The following is a 25168-nucleotide window of genomic DNA, read 5'->3' as shown; positions in this document are numbered from 1 at the left end:
GCTGTGGGGGGAGGGGAGCATGAAGGGTGGAGGACTGCTGTGGGGGAGGGGAAGTGGGAGCGTGAAGGGTGGAGGACTGTGCTGTGGGGGAGGGGAGGGGAGCATGAAGGGTGGAGGACTGTGCTGTGGGGGAGGGGAAGTGGGAGCATGAAGGGTGGAGGACTGTGCTGTGGGGGGAGGGGAGCATGAAGGGTGGAGGACTGCTGTGGGGGAGGGGAAGTGGGAGCGTGAAGGGTGGAGGACTGTGCTGTGGGGGAGGGGAGGGGAGCATGAAGGGTGGAGGACTGCTGTGGGGGAGGGGAAGTGGGAGCATGAAGGGTGGAGGACTGTGCTGTGGGGGGAGGGGAGCATGAAGGGTGGAGGACTGCTGTGGGGGAGGGGAAGTGGGAGCATGAAGGGTGGAGGACTGTGCTGTGGGGGGAGGGGAGCATGAAGGGTGGAGGACTGCTGTGGGGGAGGGGAAGTGGGAGCGTGAAGGGTGGAGGACTGTGCTGTGGGGGGAGGGGAGCATGAAGGGTGGAGGACTGTGCTGTGGGGGAGGGGAAGTGGGAGCGTGAAGGGTGGAGGACTGTGCTGTGGGGGAGGGGAGCATGAAGGGTGGAGGACTGTGCTGTGGGGGAGGGGAGCATGAAGGGTGGAGGACTGTGCTGTGGGGGAGGGGAGTGGGAGCATGAAGGGTGGAGGACTGTGCTGTGGGGGGGGAGGGGGAGCATGAAGGGTGGAGGACTGTGCTGTGGGGGAGGGGAGCATGAAGGGTGGAGGACTGTGCTGTGGGGGGAGGGGAAGTGGGAGCGTGAAGGGTGGAGGACTGTGCTGTGGGGGAGGGGAGGGGAGCGTGAAGGGTGGAGGACTGTGCTGTGGGGGAGGGGAGCATGAAGGGTGGAGGACTGTGCTGTGGGGGGGGAGGGGGAGCATGAAGGGTGGAGGACTGTGCTGTGGGGGAGGGGAGCATGAAGGGTGGAGGACTGTGCTGTGGGGGAGGGGAGGGGAGCGTGAAGGGTGGAGGACCGCTGGTGAGAGGCTCCCTGAGGTCTGTCACTGATACCAGGCATGTCAGGAAGCCCCGTGTATCTTCCGTCCAGAGTGTTTCTAGGGCAGGATGTGAAGCTGCCCATCTCTGTGGGCCCCAGCTCTGCAGGCAGCCGCTGACCCGCTCACCATGGCCACACCTCCCTCCACCTGGCCGTTCACTTCTGGGTCCCATCTCATTTGGACACCTGCCTGTCCCAGGATTGCTGGTACAGGTGGGCGCCAGGGAGGGACAGAGAGGTCCAGGTGGGACGTGAGACAGAATACTCCCCAAGATACCCTTATTTCAGACGTTTGCCAGAGGGTCTGGTGGTGAGAAAGGGGCAGTTGTTTTGGAGTTGGACGGGTTTGGATCTCTCCACTGGCTTTTCCATTGTCTATGTGATCTCAGATCATCTGAGTCTGCCTCTTCTTCTGTAAAAAAGTAATGATGCCTGACCTGTGGTGGCGCAGTGGACAGAGCGTCGACCTGAGATGCTGAGGTCCCAGGTTCAAAACCCCAAGATCACTGGCTAAGTGCAGGCTCACCATCTTGAGCATAGAGCCACCAGATTATGTGTGAAATCGTAGACATAACCCCATGGTCGCTGGCTTGAAGCCCAAGGTCGCTGGCTTGAGCCCAAGGTCACTGGCTTAAGACCAAGGTCACTGGCTTGAAGTCCAAGGTCGCTGGCTTGAGCCCCAGGTTGCTGGCTTGAGCAAGGGGTCACTGGCTCTGCTGTAGCTCCCCGGGTCAAGGCACATATGAGAAAGCAATTAATGAACAACTAAGGTGATGCAACTACAAGTTGATACTTCTCATCTCTCCCTTTCTCTCTCTCTCTAAAAAAGTGATGACAACAATGAGTAACTTGTATTGAATGCTGGACACTGCTTTAAGTGCTTCATGCATTAGCTCATTTCATTCTCATGAGAACTCTTTGAGGGAGGTGCTATCACCTCCATTTTACCGATCAGTAAACTAAGGCAGGGAGAGGTGAAGTCACCCGGCTCGCAAGGGAAGGAGGTGGAACTCAAAGCCAGGCTGGCAAGGGACGGGAGCTCATGCACTAACCACTGCACCACGCAGCCTCACAGAAATCTCAGGTCCACATTGCTCCCAGCTAGTTGGCCCTGGGCCCGGGCCGGGTATCCCCAGCCAGGGCTGGCGGAGCTAAATGAAACAGACTCAAGGGCAGGCTGCCCACGGGGAGTTCCTGGCTCCAAACCCCAAGCACTTGGCTGACGAGCCAGGGAGGCATCATAACGGTTTCCTTCAGCGGTGGCCAGATTCTGCCCGGCCGGGGGGGGGGGGGGGGCCTGCCAGGAGCTGCCTTTGCCCACACCCATGGCGCAGGCTGGGGACCTCCCTCTTGCCACTGCGGCCTCCCACGCCCCGTAGCATGGCCTCAGGAGTGGTCTCTTTGGGGTGGAGAGGGGCAGGTGCTGTTTCCCACACCTGCCTGAGCCCCCTCCACGCCCCCGCCCCCCGTGGAGCGCAGAGCTGTGACTAGGGGAGAAGAGACCCCTTCCCCAGGCCTCAGCCAGCTCACCTGCCCGGTGTGCCCTAGTGTCTGTGGGGACAAGGGGCAGGGTGGCTACTTTCAAACAGCCTCTACTTGGCTGTCTCCGAGCTGCCCCGTGTTTCCTCCTACACACGCTCCAGCCCTGCAAGCTCGGGACTGCGACTCACCAGGAGGGCTGAGCAAGCCGACTGAGGGGCTGTCTTTGCCCGGGGCTCCTTGCCCAGGCCCGAGGGGACCTGGCTCCCCAGGTGGTGCACTTGGGCTCCAAGGTCTGCCCACTCCCCAGCGCGTGAGCGGGGGCTTCCACCTCCCAGGTCGAATGTTCCCGCTTTGGCAAGGGCCTCCTACACAAACCCCCACGCACCGGGCATCAGGGCTGGTCCCCCGCTGGGCTCCCACTGACAGCGCTTCCCAAGCTTGTCTGATGCAGACCACCCCCGCCTGTTCCCTCCCCCCTGGACTGCAGCACCCCCCACACCCCAGACTGCCACGCTGGCCCCTCCCCTGGCTTTTCACAGCAGCGGGTATGATACGCACGGGGCTGGAGAGCAGGACCCCAACGTTCCACTCCAGCCGTCCCGATTCCACAACACAGCCAGGAGGAACCGTCCTCACCGCTGACACCTACCAGGTGCCCAGGAAACATAGCCCGGAGTCCTCCGCGCGTGAAGGCGTCTATCCCCGGACCTCCTTTGGGAAAGGGTCTTTGAAAGCCCCTTACAGAGGGGAGACGGCTATGGACTCTGGAGCGGGGTTCTGCTCCCCACTTCCTAGATGCGGTCTTCAGGAACTAACCCACTTGTGCCTGTGCGTCTGCCCCCAGGAAACATAAAAACACTCTCGTTCTTCCTCAGCGCGCTGCCAGGCTCCACAAGGGATGCCCACCAAGTCCCTGGGGCAGGGCTTGGCACCTGGCAGTTCCTGCAGGGAGCCCTGGACCACTCTGCCCCACACTGACCATCCTCACAAGTGCTCCAACCCGGCCCAGGGCTAGGAGACCCCACACACACCCACGCGCTGCCCTGCCACAGCCCCACACTGTGCAGAGCCATCACTGCCCAGCCCTGCTGCCGTCCCCCAGTTCCCGGACTGTGCCAGACCCGGGAGGCTCCTGGAGAGCAACGACCGCCCCCCACAATCTCCTTCACCCCTAAATTTGCGGCGGCAGAGACACCAGAGCTGGGTCCAATCCCGGCCTCGCCACTCTCTAGATGTGCTTGTGGTGTGGACGTCCGGGCTTGCAGTCTCAGCTGTCTGGTCTATAAAGCAGGAATAGGGCCCTGCTTCGCAGGACGTGGAGGACAGAATAGAACGCCATCATTTCCTGGGCAGCTGCCTCCTGTCGGGCCTCCTGCTGTGTGTATTTTAAGTTTTTATTCCCTTTCGTTCACAGGAGGGAAGGGCCGCTCGCATCCAGCACATACACACGGTGCCCGGGCCCAGTCCAGAGCCTCCGGTTTTCCACAGACAAGCTCAGCAGCACAGTCCCCTCGCAAACCCTGGACGCCACAGGCCGCGCTGAGGACAGAGGATGAGGGGGCCTCACATTGGGGGCAGAGACCAACGACAGAGGCGGGGGGTGTCCAGATGCACGGTTAATGCCTCGGGTCTTGTCCAGGTCAGCAGTGGACAGTCTGTGATCTGGAACGTTCACCCCCCGCCCCCGCCCCAGCAAACGGGGTGTGAGGAGGAAGGTGGGCGGCAGGAGCTCCCCCAGGTGGCGAAGAGCATGCGTCCCAGGGAGGGGGTTGTTCTGGGGCCCAGCCTGGCCCAGCCCTACCTTCTTCCTCTCAGAGCAGCAGGGAGCTGGATGCCCCCCCCCGCCTCACTTCCTGGGGGACCTAAGTGTCCCCTTCAGAGTAGAACTGGGGACAGGGCTAGTGCCCACTTGGGACCCTGGACACAGAGGGTGACCAGGGCCCTGAGGAATCTGGGTGAGGCCAGTAAAGGCTGCAGCCCCACCCAGGGCCCTGCCCCCATCCTCCCTGGACGGAGACCCTGCTCCCTCTGCAGAAACCAGCCTGCCCCACCCCCCGGCCTCAGTCTCCGCGTGGGGCCTCCATTTCCGCAGGACCTGGGTTGGCCACCTGCCCCATCTGAGATGTCCTCTGTCCCCTGCCCACTGGGGTCAGCAGCCCCGTATGCCTCCAGAGCTGAGGCCCTGGGCCAAGTGTTCTTCCCAACACTGCCCCTCTCCCGGGGCAGGGAAGACCACTGCAGAGGCAGGGGCCTGGGTTCCTCAGGCCTCCCCTTCACCTGGCGTGACTGCGGGCTGGGAGGGGGCCAGCCCTCACATCCCTGAGGGGAACACAGATGGAGAACCGCTGGTGCTGGCTAGGAATTCAGCCCCCCCCCCCGGGGCCTGGCTCTCAGTCCCCCACGTGGCTGTGCCCACTCCTCACGTCCACGGACACAAGAAGAGGCGCCAGTCACATGACTTCAGAGGAGGGGGAGGCCCAGCCGTGGCAGAGATGGACGCCCCCTTGGTCTGACATGAGTTTGAGTTTCTTTTGACACCAGAGCACTCTGACTCCTGGAAGCCCCCCTGCAGCCCCCCTGGGCCTCACTTGCCCTCCTCTCTCCATGGTGAATGTCTGCTTCCATGGGGCCTGGCTGACCAGTGACCCCATGTGCTCTCTTCCTGGGACTACCTTCTGGCCTCACCGCAGAGGGCCTCCAGCACCCAGAGGGGAGAGAAGAGGGGCTGCTGGCCAGGCCCCTCAGGCAGGCCCGGTCAGGGACCGGCTCTGGGCCCCCCAGGGCCCCTGGCAGCTGCCCCCCCCCACGTTGTTAGAAAAGGAGAAGCACTCAGGGGTGGACAGGGTGGGAGGCAGGTGGCACCACGCAGAAGGGCAGCGTCTCAGGGCACCTCCTGGGGCAGCAGAGGGGCATCTGAGCTCCGCGCGGAGACACTGGGCGACTCTGACCCGATGAGCCCCAGGCCATACAAATTAAGGATGGAGTCAGCGATGATGCGGGCAGTGCGCTTCTGGTAGCCGCCCGAGGTCACCATGAGGATGGGCACATGGCGGCCACGGACCATCCGGAACACCAGCTCATCCCGCCTGACGATCCCCTGTGAGGAGACGAGGAGGCTGGCGGGGCGGGCCTCGTGGTGTGTGTGTGGGGAGGTCCTGCCGCAGGTCTAGCCCTGCTCGGACTGCTGCTGTTCCCACCCGCCCTGACGGCAGCAGGGGTGCCGGGGCCCCTGTCCTGCTGCAGCCGACTCCGCAGGGCAGACGCCCCCCGCCCCCGGGGCAGGACGCACCTGTGGGCTGACGGACAGGCCCCCGAGGCGGTCCCCCTCGAGGACGTCGGTGCCCGCGTTGTACACCACCACGTCGGGCAGCTGCTCCTTCAGGGCTCGGTCCAGGGTCCGCTCCACTCGGTACAGGTACTCCTCGTCCTCCGTGCCCCACTCCAGCTCCACCTTCTGCCGGATGGCCTCTGGGGGGGACACGGGCACCCCAGTGTGGGGAGGAAACTGAGATCAGAGGGCACAGGAGGCCCGAGGCCCTGGCGGTGCCCCAAGGCAGGACTAGAAAATAGCCTGTCTGACTCCAGCCCTCTGCCTCTCACTCAGCCACACTGGGCTGCCCGCAGGACCACAGGTGAGAGCCCTGCACCCTGGGGACCCGGGGACCAGGCCAGACGTCTGACCTCCCTGCCTCCACGAGCCCCTGCCCAGACACGCGGACACCATGCTATGCTGGGCCCTCAAGTCCAAATCCAGCACGTCCAAGATTCAGAAACGGGCCCTGGGCCACCAGGGCGGCCGGGTGCCCACAGCGGAGCCACCAGCCCTTCCGGCGTAAACATCCCCACAGCGGGCAGGCCCCTGAGCTTCCTCGGCCCGCCCTGAGCACCCCTCTCTCTGGAGGGATCCCTTTAACCTGCCTGCCCTCATCGTCCGTCACCAGTCACATTAGCACTGACACCTGCCGTCTGACTGGGACTGTCCCGTGTATCCTGTCCTTCCTCTTGTTTCTTTTCCCTCGTTCCCCGCGTTCTACCAGACAGATGCGAGCCCAGGAGTCTTGTTTTCCTACCCCTGCTGGTTCCCCCACTCTAAGAACCCACGCGCCATTCATTAAACAGGCTAATGTGATCACGGGTGGGTCATGGGGCTTCCTCAGGCCTCAGTCTCCATGTCTGCACAATGGGGACGATTCCCAGCTCTCGGGGACGCTGAGGAGGGATGAAGTGGCCTCCGCGGGGCCCAGCACACAGGCACTGCTCAGGGGACCCCACCCACGCAGGAGCGCACTCGGGCCGGGGGCGGGGCCGGGGGCGGGGCCGGGGGCGGGGCGGGCTTACGCTTGGCAAAGCGGTCTCCAGGGTAGATGTGGCGGTTGTAGACGTCCATGATGTACACGCGCTTGTCCCCCATGAAGTCCCTCTCGTGCCCATTGCCCTGCGGGGAGAACATGGAGGTCACGTGCAGGCACTGCCCTCAGCCAGGCCAGAACCCCCACCTCACCCCGCAGCAGTGTGGTTTGGTTTGCCCTGCGGCAGAGGGTCTCACGACAGTCAAGTGACAAAGCGGGGATTCGACCTCCAAACCTGGCCTGTGGTCCCCCCGGTGTGACCTGAGGCGGCAGCAGCAGCAGGACTTGGGCCCGCCCTTCCTGAGCCTGGGACCAGAATGCGGTGCACAGAGCCAAGGGCTGCACTCACGTGACTGTGTTCAGGGGACTCAGTGTGACCATGTAACCTCGAGGCAGGGCCCCGAGCATCACCAAGCCACTGGGCCCACTGGGTGCCCTGCCCTGTCCTTGACCAGGGGAGCCAGGCCTGGGTTTCGAGTCCTGAGGCTCTAACCCTAAGGAGTCGGTTCCTGAGCAGTGGCTTTGGGGCTGAGCGGCCCTGAGACCGTGTGAGTGGCACCTTCCCAGGGGCGGGTCCCCAGTACCCCTTGACCAGGGAAGCTGCGGAGGGCTTTGAGCTCAGGGGCGCTGCCAGCCTGGCTGGGGGGAGGGGAGGGGCATCAGGAGATGGCAGGACACTGCAGAGGGCTGAGGGGCACACAGGCTGAGGCAGGTCCAGACGGAGGTGGCAGAGCTCTGCCTGGAGCTCAGGGACGCCCCTGGCATGGGGGAGTCCCCCTGGGTGGGGCTGCATGACAGATGCTGGCGGAGGCACACAGGAGCTGGGGGCCCAGCAGACCCCACCCCACAGGGCACTCACCTGGTGGGCGTCCAGGTCAACAATGGTGGCCCTGGAGATGCCTTCCACGCGCTCAAACAAAAACTGCTCAGGGAGGAGAGGGAAAATGTGAGGGTCCCCAGAGGACAGAAGACACACAGCCCCTCGGGGACTCCCGGGTGGCGAGGGGCCACGGGAGGAGGCCACATATGCTTCTGGCTACCAGGGCCGGGCAAAGACATCACAGCCCAGGAGAGTTACGTGTGTGTAGTCAGGGAAGGCTCCCTGGAGGAAGGGCCTGTGCTGGGCCCTGAAGGACCAGCTGCAGTCAGGGGTTGAGCAGGGGAGTGAGGCTGGCCCTCAGCAACAGCCCAGTAATCCTAGGGTAACGGGTGGGGAGCCTGGGGGGACGAGGGGGGGGACTAGGGGAGGGCCCCCCCACCCCCCACCCCCCCACCCCCCCCACCCCCCACCCCCACCCCTCCACACTGGGCCTGGAGCTTTATCTACAAGCTCTGCCTTACTATAGGGCCATGTCCTCATGCCCCCTTCCCTGGGAAGCCATCCTTCCCCTCCCCCCACCCTCCAAGATCCCCTGTGTCCACCTCTCTGAATGACCAGGGTCTGCTGGCCTACCCCCAACCCCCACCACCCCACCATGAGTGTGTGTGTCCTGTGAGAACAGGGGCCACTGACCCTGACACCCAGACACAGGGTGGTCGGGGCACACTCGGGGTCCCTCCCACAGCCCGTGCTGGCTGCGTGACCTCACCCCCCTGGGCCTGTGTCCTCACCTGCAACGTGTGAGGGTAACAGGTGAGCCCCAAGGGCGGGGCTGGCTGAGGCTTGAGCCCATAGTCAAGGCCATTGTTACCCCCATCACTGTTACCCCCACCTCTTCCTCGCTCCCTGTGCAACACCCCTACTTTTTCCGTGGAAGTGCGCCCCCCCCGGAAGTGCGCCCCCCCCTCACGAGACCGGAGCAGCTCCCTTGGTCCCAGGAGGACAGAAGAGCAGCTCATCTGGGTCTGAGCCCCAGCTGGCTGAGCGAGGCAGTGGGACCCCCCAGCGCCCCCCACGCCCCGTCCGCGTCTCTGTAATGGAGGTGACAGCACAGACTGGGAAGGGCGGGGCCCCAGGGCGGGCTGGGCGCTGAGCCCACGTGACCCCTGCGCACCTTGATGGCGAGCGTGATGTCCGCGTAGGCGCAGAAGCCCCCGCCCCGGTCGCTGGAGCAGTGATGGAAACCGCCACCTGCAGGTCAGGTCAGGTCAGGGCCGGCTCAGGGGCGGACCCAGGGCCCCCGCCCGCCCCGCCTCCCAACACCCCTCCCTGCTCCGCCCTCAGGACCGCTCCAGGTGGGCAGAGTGCACCCAGCCCCTGGACACACTCACACCCAGCTCAGGGGGCAGCGCTGACATCCCAGCTGCCCTGTCAGAGATGGAAACTTCTTGGGGTGTCCCAACAAGTCAGCCGCCCCCAGCCCACCCACACCCTTAGGGGCCGGGAGCTCATCCTTCCCAAGGCAGTGAGTCCCCAGAGCTGGGCCTGTCCATGTGAGTCCTCCCACTGGGGAAGGATGTAGGGGGGGTGGCGGGGGGGGGGGCAGGGGGGGCAGGTCTAGCCAGGACCACCCAGATCCCGCCGCATGGCAGACGAGGGTGAGCAGGCGGAGAACCCGCCACTAGTCCTGGCTGCCCACAGCAACCAGCAACAATGAGGGCCCTGGAACCCAGGGTCCAGCCTCACCTCTCAACCCTGAGACCACTGCCTTGGGGCCCCAGTGCCCACACAGCCGGTCCCCGGCTGCCCTACAGGGCCCTGCACTGCCGATGTCTGACACTGATCCCAGTCACTGCCTCCCAGGTAGCGTGAAGCCGGGACCCGAGGACCAGGGACCTGCCACTTCCACCACTCATGGGGCTGACACTGGTTCACGATGAGCTAACAGCCACAGTGGACGAACCCCAGCCAGCATGAAGCTCGCTGACACCTCCCTGCAGCCCCAGCAGCCAATACTACCGCCATGCCCTCCTCTTCACAGCAAGAGCCCAGAGAAGGTCAGCAACTGGCCCTGTGTCACACAGCTCACTAATGGCAGAACCAAGATTCAAACCAAGGCTGGTTCAGGATCCAGCTCTTAACCTCTACCAGGCCATGACACCGTCCACAGGGAAGGGCTTCCTGGTCCCCTCGGGAACCTGTAAGCACACGGCTGTCCCCTCATCTGTTCAGCAGAGTGTCCTAACACCGTGGTTAAGCCAGCACTAAGGATGGGCACCTGACCACACCAGGACGGAAGAGACCCAGCCCCTGCCTGCAGTGCTCACAGTCCACGGTGATCTGGGGCTCTGAGCAAGCCACTAGGGCTCTCTTGATGTCCATACGCTCATCAACATAACTGGACTGGACAGTAACGCCCAGTGCAGATGAGAGGCTGGACAGACAGCAGCACAGACTGTTCAGTGCGGAGCCTCCATGAGGGTCCCTGGGAGGGACGAGAACTATAGGTGCAGCCCTGCCATAAGCCAACTTTGTGGGACAGTCCAGGAGACGGGGCAGTGCTGGCCCTCAACGCCCCTGAGAAGGAAGTGATATTGATCCTGGACCTGTCTACCACATGACCAAGCCCCTGCAGGCTGTCCTGGGCCCCCACAGGTGGGAGGAGCCCTCGAAACCCTGCAGGTCTCATCCCCATGCAGACCTGTCCAGAGGATGGCATGGGCCTTCTGGGAGAGAGTGAGCTCCCCGTCACTGGAAGTATGCAAAGGCACGGAGCAACTTGGGGAACTCTTTCAGACAAGGATTCCACTCCAGATGGAGGCACTGGTGGGTTTCTCCCAGGCAGCAGAGCCTGGGAGCTCACAGCCTGGCCCTCCCCAGGCCCTGGCCGCCTCCCCTCCCCCACGGGACACTCACCCACATTGATGGCCCAGCCTCGCTCCACTGCCAGCTTCCCCGCCTGGGAGACAAGCACAGGTGAAGGCATGGTGGCCTCTCCATCCCTCACTCCCAGACCTGCTCAGCCCACCCACCAACCCCGCTTCTGCCCAGCCCTGAGATGTGGCTGAGCTCAGAGGGGCCACAGGAGGCTGCCACCCCCGCGAACTCGGTCCCAGGGGCAAGTGCCAGCCTGGCCAGCATGTGGGACGTGTGGTGCACCAGCCCCTCGGTAATTTTGGGAGGAAACTGGAAGAAATGAAAGTAAATACTTCTGGTTACGTACAAACTGACAGTTTTAATCTGCCTTTGGAAGGGAAAAGATTTTGCATGTGGAAATAGAGACTGAATACTGAAATCCCATAGGAAATGCAAGTTCTGGGGTGGGTGATAAGTTGTAATCTAATAAACTAAAAGAAGAGACAGATTCGCAAACTAAAAACGACAGGTCGGATCATCGTGCTCTGAAATCAGAACTGTCTCCCACTGCCGATCAACTCAGCAGCCTGTGGCTTGTTTCAAAGAAAACTACACACAGGGCCCTGGCTGGCTGGCTCAGCAGTAGAGCGTCAGCCCGGAGTGCAGAAGTCCCGGGTTCAAGTCCCGGCCAGGACACACAGAAGAAGCGCCCATCTGCTTCTCCACCCCTCCCCCTCTCCTTCCTCTCTGTCTCTCTCTTCCCCTCCCGCAGCCAAGGCTCCACTGGAGCAAAGTTGGCCCAGGCACTGAGGATGGTTCCATGGCCTCCACCTTCTATCAGGTGCTAGAATGGCTCAGGAACAACGCCCCAGATAGGCAGAGCATCACCCCCTGGTGGGCAGGCCGGGTGGATCCTGGTCGGGCGTATGTGGGAGTCTGTCTGCCTGCCTCACTGCTTCTCACTTCGGAAAAATACAAAAAAAAAAAAGAAAAGAAAAAAAAAACTACACACAGGACATGAGCCCTCATTTTGCCTCCACCCTGAGGTCATGATGGGGACAGAGGGGGGCAGGATCCATCATTGGAGTCGTGAGGTGTGGTTTTCCACCTTAAACTTGAGTACACTGCAGCGACCATTTTAGGGTACATCTCTGGGAGATGGAGACGTCTCTCACACACCAGTAAATACGGTGACTCTCTCGGTGGTCCACAAAGGAACGGTGAATTCTAATGTTCGGGGATGGGACAGACTTTAACAGACCCGCTGTTGCTGGTCGCTGGGGAAGACTCAGGGTTCTGCTCAGCTATCAGGTGGGAGGTGGGCATTCCAGAGGGAGAGCCCAGGTGGGCAAGGCCCCAAGGGAGAAGGAGTCAGGCCTGGAGGGGCCCCCACACCAGCCCCTGCTGGTCGCTGGGGAAGACTAGGGGTTCTGCTCAGCTATCAGGTGGGAGTGGGCATTCCACAGGGAGAGCCCAGGTGGGCAAAGGCCCCGAGGGAGAAGGACCCAGGCCTGGCGGGGCCCCCACCCCAGCCCCACGTCCCACCTGCCTCTCCACTTACCATGATGGTCCCTCCCGTCTGGGTCCGAAGGGGCTTCAGCACCTTCCTCTGCACAAGGAAGTTGGGGAGGAAGATGACAGGCGGGATCTCTGTGATGGTGGCGACAGCAAAGGACCACTGTGGAGAGAGGGACACACAGGCCACCGGCCTCCATGGCTGTGCCCGGGCGCAGGGCAGCGGCTGGGAGTCAGGGGTCCTCTACAGCCAGGACCACGGTGCCCAGTGAGCTCCGGGCTGGGGGCCATTGCTCTGGTAAAGAAGCGACCCCCCCCCTCGACACGCACACATGCACACACACACCGGTCTGGCCCCCACCACGCCCTGGGCTCAGCCAAGGACAGTGTACGCAGCACATTTCCTTACACTCCGTGGGCCTGTATTCCAGAGCCCTTGGCTGCCCTCTAGTGCCCAGAGCAAGAGCTGAGGGGAGCTCCGCCCACCTCACAAGGGTGCAGCCCCAGCACGGCCCCACACCCGCTGTGCAGAAGGGGACCCTGAGGCCAGAGCAGCTCCCTGAGCAGTACGTCCCTGACAAAGCCAGGACCGGAAGCCCAGGAGTCCTGCTCCACAGTACAGTGTGGCCCTTTGTCCACTGGGCACTGGACCTCCCACCTCCTCTCTGGCTGCTCCGGCAGGAGGGTCTCGAGCACCAAGACCAGGACACTGCTTTCCCGCGGCCCCCAGACCCCTGGGCAGGTGTCCACGCATCCAGATCCTGCACCGTCTCCTGCCTGCCTGGGAAGGCACCTAGGCCCCCGCTCCCTGCTCCGACTGACCCTAGGCAGAGGCTTGGAGGGGCTCTGGGTACTCCGCAGATGTTTACTAAGTGCCTGAGGCGGGGGTGGTCCAGCCTTAGTCGGGAAGCTTGCAGCCTAGCAGGGAAGTACCTATGTGTTCAGGAGGTCAGGCACAGAGAAGGCTGCAGGAAGGAGCAAGGTGAGATGTCAGGGCTACAAGGCATCCAGTGGGAGAGGACTGGCCAGTGTGGCCACTGCGACCACCACCCAGGACTGAATGAGACTGAGGCATGGAGAAGCCTGCGAGAAAGCAGGTGCCTGCAAGGGGCCAGGGAGGCACGGGAACGGGGTGGCATCGTGCCTGCAAGGGGCCAGGGAGGCACGGGAACGAGGTGACATCGTGCCTGCAAGGGGCCAGGGAGGCACGGGAACGGGGTGGCATCGTGCCTGCAAGGGGCCAGGGAGGCACGGGAACGGGGTGGCATCGAGAGGCTGGGCCACTGTGGCTTAGACACTGCCACCAGGGAAGACCTGTCTTCTGGTGCTGGCACTGCCCTGAGCACCTGTGTGGCCACCCTCCCAGACTGAGGACAAGGCTGAGGATGGATGAGGACAGGCTGAGGACGGATGAGGACAGGCTGAGGACGGATGAGGACAGGCTGAGGTTAGCTGAGGACAGGCTGAGGACGGATGAGGACAGGCTGAGGACGGATGAGGACAGGCTGAGGTTGGCTGAGGACAGCTTAGGTTGGCTGAGGACAGCTTAGGTTGACTGAGGACAGCTTTGGTCGGTTAAGGACAGGCTAAGGATGACTGAGGACGGCTGAGGATGACTGAGGACCGCTGAGGACAGGCTGAGGACTGCTGAGGACAGCTTTGGTCGGTTAAGGACAGGCTAAGGATGACTGAGGACCGCTGAGGACAGGCTGAGGACTGCTGAGGACAGCTTTGGTCGGTTAAGGACAGGCTAAGGATGACTGAGGACCGCTGAGGACAGGCTGAGGACTGCTGAGGACAGCTTTGGTCGGTTAAGGACAGGCTAAGGATGACTGAGGACCGCTGAGGACAGGCTGAGGACTGCTGAGGACAGCTTTGGTCGGTTAAGGACAGGCTAAGGATGACTGAGGACCGCTGAGGACAGGCTGAGGACTGCTGAGGACAGCTTTGGTCGGTTAAGGACAGGCTAAGGATGACTGAGGACCGCTGAGGACAAGGGTAAGGACGGATAAAGACGGCTGAGGCTGGGGAAGCTGCTCTAACCCGTTCCTCGGGTCCGGGAACCCGGTCACTGGTCTGAAGGGAGAGCACCACCCAGCCTTGTCCCTCTGCCTGTAGGTGGAGGGACCACCGGGCCGGCGGGGGCGGGGGCGCCGGAGCTGAGACAGTGTGCACAGCTGCGGAACCCGCCTCCGTGTGTGTGCACGCACACTCATGCGTGTGTGCATGCGTGCATGGGGGTGTCGTGGGCCCCGAGAAAGCAGATGCCTCTAAGGGGGCTCCCGGTGACTGACGGGGCTCAAATTGAGCGGCACAGGCCAGCGGCCATTTCTGCGCAGGGGCCTCCCACGCGAACCGTCAGGGAGAGGCCGGCACGGTGTCCCCACCCGCAGCAGCCCTCACGGAGCAGCTCCTGGGCTCCCCGTTCACCAGTGGGGGCCGAAGCCATCGCGGTCCAGCAGGCGCTGCGCAGCTCTGCCCCGCCCCCGCTCACACCCTCTCCAATCAGCTCCGCGCCATTCCGACCAATCAGGACGGCGCCCTTCACACCAATCAGACTGAAGACTCGCATCCTCCTCCGCGGGCCAATGGACTGGACAGGAGGGACGGGGGGGACAGGAGGGACAGGAGGGACAGGGGGGACAGGGGGGGACAGGGGGGGACGGGGGGGACAGGAGGGACGGGGGGGACAGGGGGGGACAGGAGGGACAGGGGGGGACAGGGGGGACAGGGGGGACAGGGGGGGACAGGAGGGACAGGGGGGGACAGGAGGGACAGGGGGGACAGGGGGGGACAGGGGGGACAGGGGGGACAGGAGGGACAGGGGGGACAGGGGGGGACAGGAGGGACAGGGGGGGACAGGGGGGGACAGGGATGGGCCTCCATTCTCAGCTCCCCTCCAGCTGCTGGAGCGCACGGAGACTGAGGACCGCGTTCCCGCCGGGCTGTAGCGCAGCGGCGAGGGGCCTCACCTGAGGGCCGCCTGGCCCGGGCGCACTGGGTAGTTTCTTTCTTCACCCCACCCTAACTGGGGACTCCGGTGGGCACTGAATTGGCACCAGCGACCGCTGAGTGACAGCATGTCCGTATGCATGTGTGGGGCGGGTGGGGGGGGGGGGAGGAGGGACAGACCCGGAGAGGAGCGCGTGGCCAGCTCCACCTGCTCACCCCTGCCCAACAGCCTGGTACGGAAGGCCTGGGGCCATTGCTTCCTGTGAACACGAATGGACACACAAATGAGCCACTGCAGGGACCCACGGAGTGGCTACGTCCTCCTCGGCAATCCCGCAGACAGACTGCAGGGCCGTGACGCTGCAGGCAGCCTCCGGAGGGTCCGATGTGGACACAGCGCCGTGACCAAGGCGGCTCTCCACCTGCGTCCATAGCGCCCTCTAGCCCGATGGCGCTCCACCCAGAAAGGGGCGTGCATCAAGCACGTTTAGGGAGCACCGCTGGTGTGGCCCACCTCCTGGACATCCCGAGTCCACTCTGGCAGGTTACAGGCTCCGGGACGTTCTGCCATAGACTCCTCCCTAACTGCTTCATCCCACTTCTCCCGCCTCCTGACCACAAACCTCCGCCTATCCCCTTCACGTTTTACATAACACCACTGTGCAGACTCCGCAAAGCTGCCATCCTGTGGGACCGCGCGTGGGAACTCCGAGCTAGAGACTGAGCTCTACGTGGGCCAAGCCTACAGTCACCAGAACACACGTGGGCGCCAGCCAAGGGGACCAGCCCCCATGGGAGAGGGCACCTGTCAGCCAGCGTTCCTCGACTCCTGGACATGAAGGGCAGACGGGGCACATCAGCCCCTTCTCAGCCAGCAGTGGTCTCTCTGCACTGCAGTGTGGCTCACTGATGCTCCAGACCTGTGCTGTCCGGTCCAGGCGCTGCTGGACACATGTGGCTATTTGAGTATAATTGTCAGTTAATTTAAAATTTTTTTTTTAATTACAATTTTGTTCCTCAGTCACACTGGCCATATTTTAAGGCAGGGGTCCCCAAACTTTTTACACAGGGGGCCAGTTCACTGTCCTTCAGACCGTTGGAGGGCCAGACTATAAAAAAAAACTATGAACAAATCCCTATGCACACTGCACATATCTTATTTTAAAGTAAAAAAACAAAACGGGAACAAATACAATATTTAAAATAAAGAACAAATAAATTTAAATCAACAAACTGACCAGTATTTCAGTGGGAACTATGCTCCTCTCACTGACCACCAATGAAAGAGGTGCCCCTTCCGGAAGTGCGGCAGGGGCTGGATAAATGGCCTCAGGGGGCCGCATGTGGCCCGCGGGCCGTAGTTTGGGGACCCCTGTTTTAAGGGGTGAATGGCCACATGTGGCTAGTGACTACTGGAGTGGGCAGAGCCCTTGTAGAATATTTCCTTCTCTGCAGAAGGTTCTGCTGGACACAGCTGCTCCGGTGAGGGGTGGGGTGGACTGGGAGAGACAGAAGGACCCGGCACCAGGGACAGATAGCTTATCTGGGAGGGCCCAGGCTGGAGTGGGGCTGCCCTGATCCTCCGCCAGCCCGGGCAGGGCAGGGCACTAAGGGACAGGCTGCATGGGAGCAAGACAGGCACAGGGCTCTGAAGGGTTCATCAGGGCCAAACCTCACGAATCCAAACCTGCAACTGCACGCAGGGAGGAGGTTGGCTACAGCCCCATGCGGAGCTCCAGCTGCTTGGTTTGGGCCAGGACCTGACAGCAGTAGAAGTGGGGCCAACGGAGAGAAGGGGAGATGATCCCACACGATCACCTCAGGCGATGGAAAAAGCCTATGACAAAATCGAACACCCTTCATAAAGTCAATCGACAAACTAGGAGCAGAAGGGAACTCCCCCAACACGACAAAGGGTATTTGTCACTCACACACACACATGTCCAACTTAGGGCCAGCCCTCTATGTCCCTGCACTCTGTCCTGTCTCATCTCTGAAACAGGAGCTCCTCCCAACTGGGCCCGGAATGAGGACTTGGGGCCACTGGAGAGCCTGTCCTCCCTGCCCAGTGTCAAGTACTCTGACTGCCCCCTGCCCGCCCTTGCTCCACTCTGTGCACAGCCCTCGTCCCCGCCAACAGCAGTAGCTGGACTGTTACCTCTCTCTCCCAGAGGGCCCAGCCCCGGGGGATGGGCGGGCATGCTCCCTGCTGTACAATGCCGAGAATGACGCCTGGCACACGGTAGGTGCTTGTGGCACATGCTGCCAACCCTCCCCCAGGTCCCTACCTGCACCTGTCCTGAGGAGGCCACCTCACCTGTCCCACCGCAACTGAGCCTGTAAGAGCCTGGCCTCCTGCCCGGTCAGCACACAGTGGTCAGCACACAGCACACCCCGCGGGGTCAGGCTAGGCCACCTTCTGGTGAGCCAGGTGTAGGCCCCTGCTTCTGCACCTCCCGCCCAGTCCTACAGGTTCCACCTGCTGAAGGGCCCTGAGAGCCTGTTAGGGATGCAAGTTCTCAGGCCCCGCCCCGACCTCCTGAATCAGAAACTCAGGGAGTGGGGCCCAGCGCCCTGGGGGGTCACAAGCACTCCAGAGGGTCTGAAGTGGAAGCACATTTGAGAAACACTCCTCTAAGGAACAAATGAGTGAGTGAGCTGCGGTGAACCGTGAGGCTTACCCCAGCCAGATGCCCACGGCCCACCAAAGGGCACGGCCTGCAGGCTTCCCCGTCCCAAGGCCGGGTCAGATGTCAGGGCCTCCACGCCCAGATGGCCTTTGGGAACCCACCGAACTGCAGACACTGCTTCCCACTGCCTGCTTTTTTCAGGTGGACTTCCACCCTCACGAGTCCAGACCTGCAACTGCACGCAGGGAGGAGGTTGGCTACAGCTCCGCTCGGAGCCCCAGCTGCTTGGTTTGGGCCAGGACCTGACAGCAGTAGAAGTGGGGGCCAACGGAGAGAAGGGGAGATGAACCCACACGATCACCTCAGGCGATGGAAAAAGCCTATGACAAAATCGAACACCCTTCATAAAGTCAATCGACAAACTAGGAGCAGAAGGGAACTCCTCCAACACGACAAAGGTATTTGTCACTCACACACACACACTCACACACGTAAATGCACAATCCCACAGCTAACAGCACACTCAACAGTAAAAGACTGAAAAGCACCTATGATCGGGAACAAGACAAGAATGCCTGCTTTTGCTACGTCGATTCAACCAGAAGTGCCAGCCAGAGCAACCAGGGAACAAGAGGAACATATGAAGTACTACAACTCCACAACCAAGACTAATGGCCCAACTTTTAAAATGGACCCATGACTTGAACAGGCCCTTTCTTCAGAGAAGATACACACATGGCTACAAAGCATTCAAAGATGCTTCATGTCATACATAAACTATTACCGAAATGCAAATTATAACCACGATAGGACACCACTTCACACCTGACCTACTACACAAGCCACAATATAAATGAATAAATAAATGACCCCAGAAAATAAGTGCTGGTGAGGACATAGAGAAAACTGGAACCCTGGTGCAGTGGTTCAAAATATAAAATGGACAGTTGTAATGGGAATCGTCTTGGTGACGCCTCAAAGAGTTACACAGCATTACCATATGACTCAGCAATTCTACTCCTAGGTCTAGAAGCAAAATAACTGAAAAGTGTTCACAGACAGAACGGGGTGGGGAGGGCGGACGGGCCGTGGGCAGGGCGGAGCGGGGTGGGCAGGGCGGAGCGGGGTGGGCAGGGCGGAGGAGGGGGTGAGAATGTTCCACAGGACGCAGAGAAGGGCCAAGGTTGAGCAGCCCTGGAGGCCTCCAGAGCTCGGGGCACTGCTCAGGGGTCCACCACAGAAAAGAGACACGGTGCACGCCTGCAGGGTGAGCCGCAGGTTCCAGAGCAGCAACGCCCGAGATGGGCGTGGGTCCCGTCTGCGTGTCCCACTGCACCCCTCTCCCAGAGCAGCTGGGACAGAATCCAAACTCCTCCACAGCCCGCAGAACCCTGTGTGTCCTGGCCTCCCGGGGCGTCACCTGCCACCTCAGTGTTCTGGTCCCCTCTCCCTTCAGGAGGCCACGTCCCTCCCCAGGTCCGTGGCTCTGGAGCAGCCCGCCTTCCAAGCTCCTCCTGCGTCACCCACTCCCGTGACTTAGTCTCAGCGCAAACCTCCCGTCCTGTCTGTGGGGCCCGCCCCCACCGCTCAGCCAAACAGAGCCCACCTCCACCCGGCCACCCCGCCTTTCTTCACAGCCCTTGGTGCGCTCTGAAACGCTTTTCTGTGCTTACTGCATTTTTAGTCTTCCGCCGTGAAAATGCAAATCCACGACACCAGCGAGCCTTGCTTGTTCGTTTTTTTGTGCCTAGTCCACAGTCAGCACTCGATACGGACGCTGAGTGACCGAACACCCTTCACCTGAGTCGGTGGTTTGGAATTCATCACGTTTCTCTTTTTGCCTTGGCTGCCAGGCAGCTCCGGGTCAAATACAAAACTCAATCATACCATCCTGGTTAATCCTTCCAGGTGGACACCGGTATTCCCCCCACCCTTGACCCCAATTTTCTGTCCCTGCACCCAGCCCTTCCTCTCTGGACTCGGGCAGGCATGTCCTCCTGGCCCAGCCCCTGGGCTATGGACTGTGACCGCGCATGTCCAAGCCCCAGGAAATGAGGGCAGCCAAGTGCCAGGCTTCCTGCCAAGGCCTCACACACCTCCCTCTCCCAGGAGCTGGGCATCAACCTGTTCCTGGTTCTCTCTCCCGAGTTAACACTGTCCGACTGCACCCAGCATTCCCACAGGTAGGCCAGAGTCTGGGAAAAGGGGGAGCAGAGCTGTGCCCAAGCACCCGGAGGACCGGACTGGGTGCCTGACCTGAGGCCTCCCCCAGGCCTGCCTGACGTCCCTCCTGGGAGACCCTGAGCAAGTGCGGCCTCTTCCTGAGCCCAGGCTTTCCCACTGATGCAGGGGAGGGGCCCAGTGACCTCTGCCTCTGAGTCTAAAATGAGTCTAGCTGGGAAGCCTGGGGGTTAGGGGTCCCACATTCTTTTGTTTTTTTGTTTGTTCATTTAGGTGAGAGAGGAAGAGAGATAGTGAGGCAGATGCATGCATACACCCCGGCCAGGATTCACCCAGCAACCACATCTGGGGCCAATGCTCAAGAACTGAGCTATTTTTAGAATCAGAGGCAGATGTGCTCAGACCAACTGAGCTATCCTCAGCTCCGGGGGCTGAGCTCAAACCAATCGAACCTCTGGCTGCAGGGGAGAAGAGAGAGAGAAGGGGGGGTGGGAGAAGCAGATGATCGTTTCTCCTGTGTGCCTTGATCGGGACTCAAACCTGGAACGTCTGCACACCCCGGAGCTGATGCTCTACCACTGAGCCAACTGGCCAGGGCCCCACATTCTTTCTTTAAAAAAAAAATTTATTGACTTTATTAGGGGTGACCGTGGTTAATAAAATTATATAGGTTGCCAGTGCAAAGGGCTCCCACATTGTTGGGTGCAGAGAACCTGTTGCACCCTTGACCCCACCAGCACAGGATAACAGCACCCAATCTGATACAAACCCCCCGTCCAGCCCGCCCTCCGCTCCCACAAAGGGGCCCGACTGCCTCCTCCCTCAGAACCTCAGCTGCTGAGGACAGGCCGCGAGCAGGCAGCCTGAAGGCCCAGTTCCGTCTGCAGGTGGAATTTTAACATCTCAAATGAGCTGCAACATTAAGAAATCAGAAACTGCCACTCAATAGCCTGGGTAAAGCCAGGCACTCCGGCTGTGCCAGGCCTGCAGTGGGGCTTAGCAGCAGCCTGCCCCTGGGAAAGGCAGCACCCTTCCAGTGCCCCCACACCACCACCTCCTGCCTGACTGTTTCTGTATGTGCCCTGCTGGGCCCTGGGGGGCAGGGGAGTTCCAATTCATCTTGAGCCTAACGGTTTTTAACAAGTCTTTAGCAGTGGAAATTCTTAGAACAAAATCTTAAAACTTCAGTCCACTATAAAAATAGGCCAAAATAGAACCGCTTTGATTTGACAAGGGCTGGGGCGTCCCCATCTGTCATCCAGCAGGGGTCTCTGAAGCCTGTTCACCGAGCACAGATTGAAAGTCACTGATGCAGAAGCCGCAATCCCTGTGAGGTTTCACTCTCCACCAACTGGACATCCCACTTTCATACTCCCAGAGACGGGGAGCTCACTACCCCCAGAGCAGTCTCGCCTCTCCCTGGTGTCTGCCGCACCTTGCTCCTTCTCTCGGGGACCACAGACTCACATGCTTCCCCTGCACTGTGGACAGGAAATGAGCCCTTTCGGGCTGCGCTTCCCCAGGCTGAGCTGCCACTCACCCCCCGGCCGGCAGCCTTCCTGGCCCAGGGCAGCCCCAGACCCTCAGCCTTGTACCTTCAGCTCGTTGAGGTAGCGTCTCGTGTGAACCACCAGCAGGTCCTCGTCCGAGGCTTCCCGAGCCTCCACCAGCATGCCATCCGACAGAAGCTTCTCCTCTGAAACCATAAAGAGGGCACCTGCTTCCCTGCTGGGGGGTGGGGGCAGGCCCCGCCCTGCCCCAGGAGACGGTGGGCACTGCTGAGAACGGGCCACCTCCCAGGTCGGTGTGAACAACGGGCCAGGCCCTTAGGCCAGGGCACTGGGGACACTGTGCACACAAAGATTCTTCCCAAGATACTGATAACTTGAGGTGAGCTCGGGTGCGTCTGCACAACTTTCAGAGGCAGACCACACATGGGTCAGTGATGTCAACTCTTGAGGTGAGACACACGCTTTCACCACTCTGGGGGCCAGATGGGAGGCTGCGGAGTGTGGCTTCTCTTTCACACCTGCCTGACCCACGATCTCCTTCCTTCCTTACCCCTCAGAGCAGTCTCCCAGCCTGCAGCCACAGGGAGCAGCCTGAACTGAACGACACCCTTGTTTTCCAAGGCGTTTTTATTTTACAGTGACTTTCTATTTATGGCACGTGAAACCGGCTTTTCCCATTTAGGTGACCTATGTTTCCCATCAATACAGGTTTATTGAAGGTTTTTAAAAACAAAGGCTAAGTCAACAAACAATCTGAAGTAAAGAACGGGGCAGGTGGCATGAGGAGACGGCATAGAGCCCGGGAGTGGTCTGTCTGCAAACGGCCGTGTTTGGGAAACGCTGCATTATTCCATCACCGCCCACTTGCGCACACCAGGGAGATCTGCTCCCTTTTGCAGATGAAGAAACTGAGGTCCAGGGTATGAAGTGCTCTAGAGCTCAGTTAGGACAGGCCCATGATGCTCTGGCCTGTGATGCTCCAGGTTCTACGGACATCAAAGGGGAAAACAAGGTCGCAACCGAGGGGACCTGTTTTAGTGTTACCCCAAGAAATCAACCATACAGCAGGTACTCGCCCTGACCCCACCCCAGAACGTGCCATGGCTCCCCACTGCCTGCAGGCACAGGGCTAGCTCTTTTCTTGGAGGCCCTTCACCATGTGGCCCCTGCCTCCTTTCCACCTACATCCTCATAGGGGAAAGGAGGGGGCCCAGGAGGGCTGCTGGCTCCGCAAGAGGGAGACAAGGGACCCTTCTGTCAGGCTACTAGGTGATGCAAGAGCCCCAGAAGGGGACATGGGGGGGAGTGGCTCAGACTGGAAGACAGAGCATGAAGGACCATGCTCCGTAAGGCAGGAGAAACAGAAGGCAAGGGCAGGCTGGCTCTGCTCCTCTCCCTGGAGTTCTTGCCCTCAGTTTGTAGTCTTTTCTATTTAATATTTTCCAGTGAATATTCACACTGGCCACTGTTGCAAACATAACCTCAGTATCACTTGCCATAAACAGAAGTTAACCAGAAATAAGAATAAAAAAGAACAAATACAAGAGAAACAGTGTTCTTAATCTCTAATTTGATGCTATGGTCTGCAAGGTGCAGGGCCTTGGGCTTGGCTCGCTCCTGATGTGTTACAAAGGCAGCTGGGCTTCGTGTTAAAGATGGTCTAGCCCCAAAGTGAGACCTTCTCTATGCTGTCGTGATCCGGAAGGACTGAGTCATCCTACACCAGGTAACCCTGCAGCTAACATTTCCCACTTCCCTCAATGGAGAGAACAGGAGAATGTCCTCCTACCCGCCTGCTGTGACTCTGGAATTGGCCACACCGCTGTCAAAACACTACAAGCATCACCCAGCCCAGCGGGATGAGCCATGAAGGGTCAGAGCCTGGACCTCTGAGTTCCACACCCCCCCCCTCTGCCCCTTAGTAGCTACGTGGCTGTTGGCAGGTTTCCTAACTTTTCTGGGACCCAGTCACCTCCATTTGTAATGCATGGAGTTGGGGTAAAAGGTCTCTTTCTCTAGGACTCTGAGCTTGTGGCAGACAGACACTGGATCACTCCACACATGAAGGGTCAGAGCCTGGACCTCTGAGCTCCACACCCCCCTCTGCCCCTTAGTAGCTACATGGCTGTTGGCAGGTTTCCTAACTTTTCTGGGACCCAGTCACCTCCATTTGTAATGCATGGAGTTGGGGTAAAAGGTCTCTTTCTCTAGGACTCTGAGCTTGTGGCAGACGGACACTGGATCACTCCACACTTGAGCGTCCTCTGGCCATCATGAATTAGCTCCCTCACTGCTGGGCTTCCAGGGGACGACACAGGACTTAGGTCCACAGCGATGGGAAGCAAGGGAAGGTTTGGGACAGGGACATACTATGCTTACAAGTCTGTGTCGGAAATATCCTTTTGACAGTGTGGGTGGAAGGCAGTCTGGGAGCTGAGGCTGGAGGCAGGAGAGGCTGAGATTTGTTAGGGGAAGGTGGGGCGGGGGGTAAGGGAAGCAGACTCAGGGACCAAGGTTGGGCCTCCCATACCTTTCAGGAAGCTGATCACCTTGCCCCATTTCCCCGCGTCAAAGGGGTGCAGCTTTTCCAGGCCCATGAAGGTTATGTTGTAGCGGGGCGAGTACACAATGGGCCACCGCGTCTCCGGCACATGCTGGTACAGCTGGGTGGCGTGCGGCCTTCCGTGGGCACAGGGACAGAACACACAGACAAGGATGGTCTCAGTGTGGGAAGCAGCCTCCCCCCCCCCCCGCGGCGCCAGTCGGCTCTGGTATACCAGACAGCCCTGACCTGGTACCACGAGCTCCCCCCACCCCCCACCACCGCCGCCGCCGCCGCCGCCGCCGCCTCCGCCGCCGAAAAGGGGCCGACGCAGCAACAGCAACAATAACAACGGATCCTCCCTGAGCATTGGCTCTCTCCCTGCACGGTCCGGCCCAATCCTCTCAGTCCTGGGAGAGGGAGGCTGCACCGTCGCGCCGGAGGAGGCTGGGGGCGGGGACCCAGCCCCCACTGCGGGTCTGCGGAGCAGCGGGTGCGCACCCAGGTGCGTCTCTGGCGGCAAGGCCTCAGCACCGCGCTGACAAATTCTAACGATTACACGCAATAGCAGCGCGGCCCTAGGCCTGTTTCCTATAGAATGTGTGCCTGTCGCCAGGATGGAGAAAATGCACCTGAACCGCTGAACAAGAAAGCGTCCCGGCTGCGCGAGCCGCGGTCCCGCAGGGAGGGGGTCGCGCAGGCTGTGGCCCAACGCGGAGCCAGGGACGCTGGTCTCTCCGGTCCCCGTGCCGCCGGCCCTCATCCACGCCGTCGCCCCTCCGCAGCTGTCGCCACTGCGGGGCCTCCGCGACGCTGGAGGGGGCCGCGAGCAGGCGTCAGACCCGCGACTATCGACCGGCGCCGGTCCCCCGGGCCGCAGAGAAATGACACGGGCTGACCCGGTGTGCGGGCCCGACCGTCCCAGCGCCCGACCTACCTGCGCCCGCACCTGGCTGGCCCGCCCCGCCCCGCCGCGCCGCCGACGCACTGGAGCTCCCGCCCACGCGACCCCTGGGAACACGGGGGCTTGCCTGCGCCCCACCCCGCGCCCCCACTCCCGCCCTCGCCACACTCACATCCCGCGGCCGGGCCCTCCCGGCGCTGGCCACAGCTCCACGACCAGGCGGGACCTTGCACGGCCCCGCCCAGGACACGCCCTCGGCGAGGGGCAGAGCTCCCGCAGGCCCGCGCCCGCGCCTGCGTCACAGAGGTTGGGAGTCCCACGCGGAGCGCTCCCGCAGGAAGGAAGCCACGCCCCCAACGCCTATCAAACGCTAAGCCCTGCCTTTCTCAGACGAA

At 61.2% G+C, this 25168-nt stretch overlaps 1 protein-coding gene across 2 annotated transcripts; it reads right to left on the bottom strand.

The window, feature by feature from the left end:
- Window positions 1-3854: 3854 nt before the first annotated feature.
- On the bottom strand, window positions 3855-24999 carry HDAC11 (histone deacetylase 11). Of its 2 annotated transcripts, none has more exons than XM_066347283.1 (10): window positions 24946-24999; window positions 23858-24006; window positions 21412-21512; window positions 12100-12216; window positions 10599-10641; window positions 8857-8933; window positions 7722-7784; window positions 6852-6948; window positions 5803-5981; window positions 3855-5610 (listed from the first exon to the last, which is right to left on the bottom strand). In XM_066347283.1, coding segments are annotated over exons 1-10 (1044 nt in total). In that variant the 5' UTR covers window positions 24948-24999; the 3' UTR covers window positions 3855-5394. The 2 variants fall into 2 exon arrangements, with proteins under 2 accessions (XP_066203380.1, XP_066203381.1); XM_066347284.1 differs by lacking the exon at window positions 24946-24999 and adding an exon at window positions 24119-24136.
- Between the last annotated feature and the right edge of the window lie 169 nt (window positions 25000-25168).

This window comes from Saccopteryx leptura, chromosome 8 (genome assembly GCF_036850995.1).
Source record: "Saccopteryx leptura isolate mSacLep1 chromosome 8, mSacLep1_pri_phased_curated, whole genome shotgun sequence".
In the NCBI taxonomy this organism is placed as follows: domain Eukaryota; kingdom Metazoa; phylum Chordata; class Mammalia; order Chiroptera; family Emballonuridae; genus Saccopteryx; species Saccopteryx leptura.
Note: the sequence above shows the minus strand (reverse complement) of the source record. Positions and strands in the feature narration are given on the sequence as shown.